Consider the following 12,223-nt stretch of genomic DNA (forward strand, 5'->3'; position numbering starts at 1 on the left):
AATTCACACCAAAAAAATTGATTATGACAGACAAATAATAAAATTAAAAAACAAACAGCCATTTTTTTGAGGTTGAAGTTATCTGACAAATTTTAAGATTTGGCAGTGACAGTAACAGTATGTAAATAATAAGTATTTATCCTTCAAAATATAATAAATTAAATATAATTAAAGTCATATTCATTATATCACACCTCATCAAAAGCTTTTTACAAGAACATAGTCAGCGATTTTGATGTGGCTTAGAGCCAGACTACATCAAGATCGCCTATAAATCGTGCTGGTAATTGCCTTGCAGCGAGACCAAAAACAAAAAGCAGAAGAAGAAGAAAGTGCACTGCTCAATTTTCTAAAAAATACGCTTTAAGAGTCGTATCAGTTTTTTTTGGAACTAGCTGTATATTATAAAAAATATCAGAAGGGTTTTGTATTTCATATAAACAGAATTTTGAGGTAAAAATATCTTATGAGCCCTATTGTGATACTTCTTCCGAATCTTATGTCTCTTTATTAATGATAATTATTGTAAAACCAACTTTTGACTTACCTGATATATAGAGACAATCCTTAAGGCTACTGTTGCTACGTATAACGAATTCGTAATGAAGTCTATCACGTTCCACATATCTCTGACGTATTCCTCTAGGCCTACATCCCAAAGTTGTTTTATTTCGCTCCATATCAGACCTGAAACGAAAAAGTCCGAGTTAACCACCCGTGAGAAAAAATTTCGGAATTGTCTTATGGCCCGTATTAAAAACATGCTGAAATAAAAACAAGTGTATGTGGATTCTGGATGTTGGAGAAAAACATGAAAGAAAATTATTTTTTGCTTAGTTGTATACATTATGGTAGGATGCTGTATTCTCGTCGTTAAGTAGATTATATAAATACTTACATTGAGGTTTAGCAAACGACAAGTACTTTGCAGGATTTATAGAGGATTTTATGCTAGATAAATTCTGTCGGTTTTTTGCTATTTTTAGAGATTTAATTTTGGCATATCTAAGGACAAAACACTGAAAACTTTTGTTTCCTACAATTTCACAAAATTTATATTACAATTTATCACCACGCTGTTTCGACAAAGTGCTTTTCTATAATGATGTATTTTTATCATACCTCTACACTTAAAGTCTTTAACTAAATAAGTTGTTGGCAAAGCTGTTGGTCCTAAGATCATCATCAATGGCTCTACAACTCTTTGCGAGTCTTTGCCGCGTTTATTATTGCCTTCCATGTTTGTCGGTCCTGTGCCACTAATTCCCATTGTCGCACTCCCATTTTCTCTAGATCTTCTTTGACTGCATCTTTCCACCTTTTTCTAGGCCGTCCTACAGACCTTCTTCCATCTGGCCTTTCTCAAAACACATTGTTTATAAGGCGATTGTCGTTATTGCGTATCACATGCCCTGTTAATCTGAGTCTATTCGCCTTCATATATCTGACTAGATTTTCTCTTCCGAATAGAGACTCTAGCTCGTTATTGTATCTGCGTTTCCACTCGTTTGTCACGCTGTCTCTGCAAGGGCCATATATCATTCGAAGGATTTCACGTTCCCACACCAGCAATTTATTTACTTCCCTTTTTGTTAGCGTCCATATTTCGCTTCCATACGCGACTGCTGGTCATATTATGGTTTTATATATCTGGATTTTTGCACCTCGTGAAAGAAGTTTTGACTTCATTAGATGTTGTATTGCAAAGAAAGATCTGTTTCCTGCCATTATTCTCGATTCAACTTCTCGCTCTAATTTGTTGTCGTTTGTGATTGTTGCTCCTAGATATTCAAATTCTTTAACCACTTCGAAATTCTGATCGTTTATAGTAATGTTTTGCCTTATTCGCCGTCGTTCTTGTTTTGAGACGACCATGTATTTTGTTTTGTCTTCATTTATTTTTAGATCGATGTTTAATGCAGCTTCTTCAAAGCTCGAGAAAATATCCTTAATTTCTAATGTTGATTGTGCTACTGCATCTACGTCATCGGCAAAGGCGAGTTTTGGATACATTTTTCGCATGACATATTGTAAGGCCAGGTTAAACAACAATGTGGACAGCGGATCTCCGTGTTTCAGCCCAGAATTTACGCAGAGAGCCTTTGATATTTTTAGACCAGTAAGGATCTGCGAAAAAACGTGTATTTTTGGATGTGAGAGGTGGCATTCGGATTTTTGCAGATAAAGTTAGGTGACACCTTCAGTAATAATAATTGACTTATGCTCCTTCTCAAATATGCCCGGAACATTAATAAAAAAATTAAATATTTAAAAATTTCGAAAAACATCGATCTTTTTCTGCTTTCTTTGCTTATAACTTTAAAACGATTCGTTTTGGAACAAAGTCGTAGAGAAATAAAATAAAGATAATTGAATTTGGTATGATATACGACTAGTAAAAAATGTCTTAAGGTATTACCTTTTCTGCAATATAATAAATACAAAATAAGGGGGTAAAATAAGTCTATTGTTATTCAATATTTTTTAACCACTTTGGTGGCACTTAGAACCTTAGTAATTCGTTTAGGAAATTCTTTGTAACATACTTAAATCGTTTACCAAATTTCATTAAAATCGACCTATTAAAATTTGCATAATAAATTTGCAATCTAAATGTTTTTAAAAAAGTTCAAATTTTTTAAAATCTTTCTGAACAAAAAGTAGACCATTTAGAAGTTGGCTAATTTTTTTACATATAAAGAGGTGCTCTACCTATCTAATACATCTTACAGAATTAAAATCGGATTATTTAAGGGGCCCCATCAATGTTTTAAATTTATAAACAATTTTTTGGCTTATAAACAAATAGCTTTGTTTAATAATAAAAAATTTAATTTTTAGCAATGCAAATAATTAAAACCGGTAGCAGAATTGCTATTTTATTTTTTAATCAAACGTTATTCGTGTTCAAAAATTGCAATTTCTCGATTTTGTGAAAGTTCCACCGCGTTTATCTCGAAAACTATGCATCCTACGAAAAAACCTGTAAAAACCTTTTTTACTCAGAATAAGTTTTTCAGAATTTTTTGTTTATAACAATCTTATCGACATCCGGATCAACTGTTACCCAAAAAATTCGTGTTCTACGGGTCAAAATACATAAAAAACTTGGGTAAGTCCATCTAAATAAAGGAGCCCGTAGCACCCCCTCCTGGCCACAGCACTAATTTGTTTATAAGCCAAAAAATTGTTTATAACTTTAAAACATTGCTGAGGCTGCTTAAATAATCCGATCTCAATTCTGAAAGTGCATTAGATAGGTGGAGTACGTCTTTATATGTAAAAAAATTGACAAATCTTTGTATGTTCTAGTTTTTGTTGTGCAAGATTTTAAAAATTTTAAATTTTTTAAAAAAAGTTTAGATTGCAAAATTATTATGCAAAATCTAGTAAGTCAATTTTAATGACATTTGGTGTACGGTTTTAGCACATTACAAAAATTTTCTAAGCGAATTAGGAAGGTTCCATGTGTAACCTAAGTGATGGAAAATCATTGAATAAGGACAGGCTTGTTTTGCCCCCTTATTTTATATTTATTGCTATTTTGAAGCAAGGGTGATAAATTAAGACATTTTTAACCAATCACATCTGATAGAAAATTTAATTATCTTTGTTTTATTCCTATAGGGCTTTGTTCTAAAATGAATATTTTTTAAGTTATAATCAAAAAAAGTAGAAAAAAACGAAATTTTTTGAAATTTTTAAATATTTTATTTTTTTTTATTAATGTTCCGGGCATATTTGAGAAGGAGCATAAATCAATTATTATTAACGAAGTTATCACCTAACTTTATCCGCAAAAATCTGAATGCCACCTCTCACATCCCCCTAAAAACAGATCCTTACTGGTCTTATTTTCCCCCCTATTCTAACTTGTGCAAAGGAGTTACTTACACACACTTGTGTTACCGCAGCTAGTTTCATGGGTACGCCAAGCTCGATCATTACCTTCCATAATGTTGCACGATTAATTGAATCATAAGCCTGTTTGAAGTCTATAAAGATCTGATGCACGTTCTGATTATATTCCCAATACTTTTCAAGCATTTGTCTTATTGTAAATATTTGATCAATAGTCGATCTGCCAGGCCTGAATCCACACTGGTAGTCACCAACTATTTCTTCGGCGTATGGTATTTATACTAATATTTTTAATCATATCGAAGACAATATTTTATACGTAGAGTTGATTAGTGAGATTCCTCTGTAATTCATGCATATTTTCTTTTTTCCTTTCTTGTGTATTGGTACAATAATAATACCACACCATTCTTTCGGCATTATTTCTTGTTGCCATGCCTTTTCTATTAATTGATGGATTTTACTTATGAGTTCATTTAGTTGGTCCTAAGATGGTCATTCAAATAATATTTGTACTTACTTTTTATTTTATTAATTTCCATAGATTCTAATAAAGCTATAATGCCTTTATTTTGAACATGGAGAATTTGAAAAAATTGGTCATTAGAAGACTGATTATGTTCTAGAAGGTAAAACCCGCACGTAGAATCCGTTTTTCTATTATTGAAAGCGCTGTTGTGTTCTGCTATACGTTTGTTAAAAGTTCTACCAGTTTGACCGAGGTACATTTTGGGCAGTCACCACATTTAAGTTTGTATACACGACTGTGTAAGCTCTTTTGGCTCTTGTTTTTCTTAATATATTTGCTTAAGTTATTGTTTGTTCTGAGAGCTCTTGTTATTCCATTCTAATTTATGTATTTGGCTATTTTTGTTGATATATTGGAATAACACCAGCTTCCAGACAAACAATAAATGCATCTATTTTTTACCTTTACATATTTAATATTTTTCTGATGCATATAAGGGTCATTTGATTTACTTTAATAGTTTAATTTTCTTGAACCCCCCCCCCCATTATGTTTCACAGGGTGTGTAGAAAAGCGCCGAATTTGGTCTGAATTTCATGTCAAAAAGAAAAAAGTGTTACGAATTTCGAACTGTCGAATTTCGAATTTTCGAGATAACGGGAACAAATCATATAGATAGACATTTTTAAGATGGGACGTGTCCAGTTGGGCTTGGCTTAAAATGAATATTTACTTTAATTTACTTTACTTAATCAGTAGACCCATTTGTACCTTTCGGTGTTGAGCTAAAATGAACATAATAAGTTATAATTTTGAAATATAAAGAGCACGGTTTATTTTTGACATATAAAATAAGTGGTACCTAATTAGATAAATTATTTATGTTTTAGTTTCTTTATATAATATGTATAAATATCTATTGGATTCTGTGGTAGCACAGTGCAGTAATTATGGTCTCCACCTTAACATCAAAAAAACAAAATATATGGTCGTCAGTAAGGATAATGTCATCGATGCTGGAATTCACGTTAATGATGTACAACTTAAGAGAGTTGAAGCTATAACATACTTGGGAAGCAGAATCACTGATAATTGGGATCCATCCACCGAAATACGTTGCAGAATTGCTCAAGCCAAATCAGCATTTTTCCTTTACAAGAAAATTCTATGCGGTCATGACATAAATTTGAGTCTTAGGACAAGAATTTTAAAGTGTTACGTATTTTCCGTTCTTCTCTACGGAGTTGAGTCATGGACCTTAACAGGAAGAATGCTTAAGATGGTTGAATCCTTTGAATTATGGTGCTATCGAAGAATACTGAGAGTAAGCTGGATGGACAGGGTGCGTAATAATATTATTCTGAGCAGGATGAAGAAAGGCAGAGAACTGGTAAAAATGATAAAGTCTAGAAAACTCGAGTATTTTGCCCATGTCTGTAGACATCCGGAAAAATATAGCATTCTACATCTAATTATGCAGGGTAAAATATTAGGCAGAAGAAGTCGAGGAAGAAGAAGAACATCTTGGTTAAAAAATTTGAGGCAATGGTTTGGTAACATTCGGAATCGCTCTTCAGATCTGCTGCGAATAAAGTTATGATAGCCAACATGATCGCTAACGTTCGATAAACGGACATAGCACCCGAAGAAGAAGAGAAATAAATTATGCGTTGTAGTGTTTTTAATAAATTAAATATTAAGTGTTTATTATTAACTAAATGTTTTTATTTAAAAATAAGTTATTAAAAATAATAAATAAAGTCAATGGTGAATGGAATCGTTGTATTTTCTTCTAACTTAAAAAAATTGTGATTGAAAATTGAAAAGCTGATTTTTTTTATAGTCCTTTCAAATTATCCCGGAGGCATCACTGATTTTGTTTTTGGAATTACCCAAATATCTCTTCCCTTGTAAAAGCTGTACAATTTTTTGTAAAATCAACACTAATTGACTCGCACACATAAATATCTTAAATAGAGGTTGGATTGATAACATTAGAATTGCTCGCATGCAGCCCAGATCTCAATCCTATCGAGGATGAATTGAAAATAGCTATTAGACCGGTCTAGTTAGACTCAAAAATAGGAGTGAGGCTACAATAATTACCATCAAGCTGAAAATTGGCAGGATTGTTCAAAATACCATCATAAATGAAATCTAAAAAGTTCTCATAAATCCGAACCGTGCTAAAAAATTTACGCGGGGTCAAAGGTCACCAAATATGGTTTTTAGCGATTTTCAGCGAAACGGTAAGTTTTATCGTAAAATTAGTTTTAACAAAAAATGTAGATTAGATAATTATCTATAAAAAATATCTTAATAGTTTGTTTCCTAAGAGGCACTGTTTTTAAGATACAACGATTCAAAGAGCTGAAAGACTTCTAATCGTCATAATATGTATATGTATTAGTACACCAGGTATATACATCACCGAAGCTGTAATACAAGTAAACATAATATTCTATCGGTCAACTTAACGTATATTACACATAATAATATAAGATTATAAATATGATAATGTTTCTACTATACATCTTGCGGTCTACCGAGGGATGCAATGTATAAGCTGTATTATATTACAGTGCCAACAAAAATTTTTTTACAAAGTGAATGTAACGCGAAAATAATAAGAATTATTTGCATTTTACGGCTTAATCCCAACAAAAATAGTAAATTGATATGACAAAGTATTAACTTATAATAATTCTTTTTATTTATGCGCCTTAGTTCAATTTGTAAAGATGGGTTTTGTCGGAATAAACACGTTCGTCGGCTAATCTAATCACCCTACCTATTCTTTTCTCAGAAGGGTTTGAACATAATAATGAAAGACAACTTTCTAGGCAAAATGTTTATTGCTAAGTACTAATAAATACTTATGCAAATTACACCGTAATCTTCCTGGGTGACGAAATCCTTCAGGCAGATGACACCCTCGAGGTATTAATTAGTCTTGAGTATTACTCCGGAGTGAAAATACGTGTTAAACCTATATTTTTTAACCTATTTCGTGTTATTTTCATTGTTATAACAAAAATGCCAGAATATTGTTTTATTTGCGCTAAAAATTTAACTGAAGGTGAAATTGTTACCGTTGAACGTGGTAGAACAACGTCGTAGAACTTCAGCAACATCTTCATCTTCTAATATTTTATTTGATCAATCTATGACAGTATCTACTCTTCTTCTCTCTATGTATGGAGCGCCTAAGAAAACTACGTGCTTAGGTAAGTTTCGATATGCATATTTTTTTAAAAGTACTCGAAACAAAAAACAACTGCAGTTATCTTGTCTTCCTCCAACCTCAGCGGCTGCTCATCAACATCTTTTTCGGGTATATTACCAAGTTCAAGTGTGGCTTGGTTATGAGCTAGATCCAAAAGACTGGGGATGAAAGTTAGTCGACAGTTCCTTAGAACCAATTCAAACTTTACTCCCCCTGCGCCGGAAAAACTCCTGAACACAATTTTTGCAACTATAAAAGGGATGTAGCGCTAAATGTGGTTGCAAAAAAGTTGGACTGTTTTGTCCGGTAGCATGCACTAATTGTCAAAACCGGTCGTGCTCCAATGTTGAATCACCAACAATTGAGGATTCATTTGATTCTATCGAGGAGCCATGCGATGTGTCATTATTGGGACAATTTACTTGCACCCAGGATGAACAAGAAGAAGAACAAGAAGAAGAAGAAGAACTAAGATGAAGAAGAGGAAGAAGAACAATGAGAAAAAGAACAAGGGAAGCAGAAGTATTAGAAAATTATGAACCAGTTTGATAAATTTCCCTTTTTTTTAAATTTATATGGAATAGGCCTACTGGGGAAACCACGTTAAAAACGCGCTAAGTACACTACCTCAAAGGTGGTGTGGAAACGTGTGCGCATATTATGACGATTACCACTTTTTGAAGCGATATATCTCAAAAACGGTGGCTTTCAGGAAAAAAAGTAATAAAACATTTTTTATAGATAATTATCTAATCTACATTTTTTTTTAGAGCTAATTTTACGATAAAACTTACTGTTTCGCTGAAAATCGCTAAAAACCATAATTGGTGACTTTTGACCCCGCGTAAAATTTTTAGCACGTGTCGGATTTATGAGGACTTTTTAGATTTCATTTATGATGGTATTTTGAACAATACTGCCAATTTTCAGCTTGATGGTAATTTTTATAGCCTCGGATGCGTAAGTTGACCGGAGTATATTCGCAGTCATCCTAGGCCATTAGAAAATTTGCTACAGTTATGGCTCAGGTAGAGGAATCGGGCTATTCCCCAGGCAAGGATAACATATTATATCTTATTTATTCGATTCCAAACAGATTGCGAGCAGTCGTTGCTGCGAGAGGTGGACATACCCGCTATTGAATTGTTTTGTTTTGTTGTTAATTTTGTTTTGGTTTGTTAATTTTAGTGAGTTTGATATTTTTAATTAAATAAACCTTCAAAGCAGTGTTTCTATTTACGGCTTTTACAAGAAAAGAGATATTCAGATAATTTAAAAAACAAAATCTAAGGGATGCCTCCTGAATAATACGAAAGGACTATGAAACAAAATCAGCCCTTTAATTTTCCACAGAATTTTTTAAAGTTAGGGGAAAATACAACGTTTGCATTCATCCCCTTATAATGTCATCTAATAAAAAAATTCTTACCAGAATAATAACAAACGATATCAATACATGTACAGTCGGAAAAATGAAAGACTACCCATGAACGATCACATCAATCACTTATTTTGTATTTGCTATCTTTATCGATAACAAACGTTTGTTATTTATAGAAAAAGACAGCAAATACAAAATGAGTGATTGATGTGATCGTTCATGGGTATTCTTTCATTTTTCCGACTGTACCTACAAACTGATGCAAGAATCATGAAAATCCTAGTACAAATAATAAAGTTATAAATTATCAAACTTAATCAAAAATTTAAAGTGCCGGAATTTTGTTCCGGTGAGTATATAAACTTGTTTCAAATGCCTCAATTTTTAACTTTTAATAATTATATAATTGGGATTACCCCCTTTTAAAGTAAAATAGAAAAAAATAATGAAACCAATAAAAAAGGAAAGACAATAATCCGGGTATTTAATTAAATTAAATCCATGCACTTGAACTCCTTAGATTTACTTGCAGAATAAATAGTCCAGAGAAATAAGGTTTTTCTCGTGACACATCCCCCTCCAGGCCGAAACCAAATTTTTTGAATAGTATGGACATCTATGTTATTAACCTATATGTTTCCTGCAGCCAATTTTGATGATATACATATTTATAAACAAATGAAGATCGAAAAACGGTAAATTATCGCTTTTTTCGTCTATTACCAAAAAGTTAAGCACTTTAAACAAATTTGAGAGTAAGAAACTCATAAATCGTATAAAAAACTTCAATATGGCATTCGCTGAAAATGTCCAACCTTATTGGTTGCTTAGAAAATTGCAAAATAAATCATAAATATTGAGTTTATATAAATATTCGTAACTTAGGTAAAAATTAACTTAGAATCTTCTTATTACGCGGACTGCCGAGACTTCTTGTACTTAAATTATATTTTAAATTTCAAAGCAATTGGTCAAATAGTTTAAAAGTTATTTAATTTATTTTTCCCAAATTCATTTTATTTGCAACACTATAAGTCAGAAAATTATGAGGTTACAATAATACTTCGGACAGTTTATGAAAGAAGAACATTTATACTATTACCTTAATTAAAAATAAATGACAAAAAATAATTTTAAACAGTGTAAAATTATTTTGCAAAAACATGTCCATTTTTTGCTTACTTAAAAACAATTAGAATAACTTTTTAACCGTTACCCGTAGAAAAATTATTTTTTCATATTTAGAAAGACTGAATTTTTATACACATTTAGAAAGAAAAACAACTGTTCTAGGACATTTAGGGACAAAGTTAGCCCCCCCATTTTTTTAATTCACATGTTTTTGCAAAATTATTTTGCAATATCTATAATTATTTTTTGTCATTTTTTTTAAATTAAATTAATACTGTAAATTTTCTTCTTTTATAAACTATCCAAAATATTACTGTAACTTCATCATTTTCTGACTTACAGTGTTGCAAAAAAAATTAATTTTGGATAAACAAATTAAATAACTTTTAAACTATGTGACCAATTGCTTTGGAATTTAGGGTGTAATTTAAGCACCATAAGTCTCAGCAGTCCATGTAATAAGAAGGTTCTAAGTTAATTTTTACATAAGTTATGAATATTTATAAAAACTCAAAATTTATGATTTATTTGGCAATTTTCTAAGTAACCAATAAGGATAGACATACTCAGCGAACGCCATATTGAAGTTTTTTATACGGTTTATGAGTTTATTACTCTCAAATTTGTTTAAAATGCCCAATTTTTTAGTAAGAGACGAAAAAAGCGAAAATTTACCGTTTTTTGATCTTCATTTGTTTATAACTATGTATATCATCAAAATCGGCTGCAGGAAACATATAGGTTATTATTATAGATGACCATATTACTCGAAAAATTTGGTTTCAGCCTGGAGGGGGATGTGTCACCAACACGATATTTTTTTTCCTTATTTCTCTGAACTAAAAGAAAAAGTTAAAAAATCGTATTAAACTCAGGATAGAAACGGCTATTTCAATCAATTTTCTAGTTTGGAGTTGTTTAACTTTATTTTGCGCTTCTCTTTGAGTCAACATTTGCAGCGGAAACTTTTAAAAAGCCGAGAAACTTTAAAGCAAACTGAGACTTATGAAATTTTTAAGAAACTAAAAAGGGTAAAAAGTTAGGTGTATACCTTGGTTATTGAAACTTATTTCCGATTTACAAGATTTTATTGAAATTTAGTATTTTCCATGATTAAAGCTTTAATACGAATTCATTATCATAAATCTTTGAATATTTTTTTCTTAATAAGAAGTAAATCATGAACGCACAAATTAAAAATAAAAGAGACTAAAATGTCGAAACAATAAGCAAACTTATTGTATTTAAAGAGGCTGTGAAACTGTTTTCTAGATCATCATGAACAATGATGGCGACCACTGACGCACACGCATTTTCAGAGCTCTTGCAAAATTTGAATCATTTAAGTGTTTAAAATGTAATAGAAAAATTGTAAAAGCTATATATAAACAATTAATTCACTTTTTAATATTACGATTAGTCCAAGTAATGAAGCTTAAAATAGAACAAAACCCAGGTAACCAAGATACGTCATATAACGTCGAGGAAACGTCAGTTTTTGGTTGAATATACACACGTGGTTGAACATTACGTCATATAGACGTCTTTTGTAGGTGATTTTAAATACGTAAGATTAATGACGTTAAAATACGTTTAAAAAACGTTTTCATTTCAGACAGAATAGGTCTGACGTCACGAAATTGGGAGGAGCTTAAAAGTTACAAAACAAAGGTTATGTTTCATAGTTTCATGTTTATGTTTGTATCGTCGTATTTTGCCTATTTTCAATTCATTTGGATTTTGTTTGCTGTTTTTTTGTTTATTTTTTAAATCTTTTGTTTGTCATTTGTGAACTTTATAAAGCTACCACAATGCAAAGTGATTATTTAAGGAAATTATTATTGGAAACTACAGATGTTAGAATAAGGTAGGCCAAACAATTTTTATTTACTGGTATATGAAAATGGTTATTCACTTTTAATTATAATGTACTTCTTCATCATGAGTATTTATGTATTAGTCTTTTAAGTGTGTATTTATTGTGTTAATTACTAACGTCACTAATTGTCAACGTATAACAATAATAAAGATATGCCTATGTATTTGTATCGTTTAAAGTATGAGTAATTTTTTTTGATACTTTTATTTAGCAATATATTACTTATAAACATTCTAACAATAAGCAACTGTGGGGCTCGAAGTAAAAAGTTGACTT

The 12,223-nt window shown here is 31.3% G+C and overlaps 1 protein-coding gene across 2 annotated transcripts in view; it reads right to left on the reverse strand.

Moving 5' to 3' along the window:
* Nucleotides 1-12,223, reverse strand: part of LOC114332030 (transient receptor potential-gamma protein) — a 673,697-nt gene that overhangs the window by 237,787 nt on the left and 423,687 nt on the right. For both annotated transcript variants that reach the window (XM_050644362.1, XM_050644358.1), the window contains exon 10: nt 548-687. In XM_050644362.1, the coding sequence (XP_050500319.1) occupies nt 548-687 (140 nt within the window). The remainder of the gene's footprint in view (nt 1-547; nt 688-12,223) is intronic.

The sequence above is a fragment of the Diabrotica virgifera genome, chromosome 1, assembly GCF_917563875.1.
Source record: "Diabrotica virgifera virgifera chromosome 1, PGI_DIABVI_V3a".
Classification (NCBI taxonomy): domain Eukaryota; kingdom Metazoa; phylum Arthropoda; class Insecta; order Coleoptera; family Chrysomelidae; genus Diabrotica; species Diabrotica virgifera.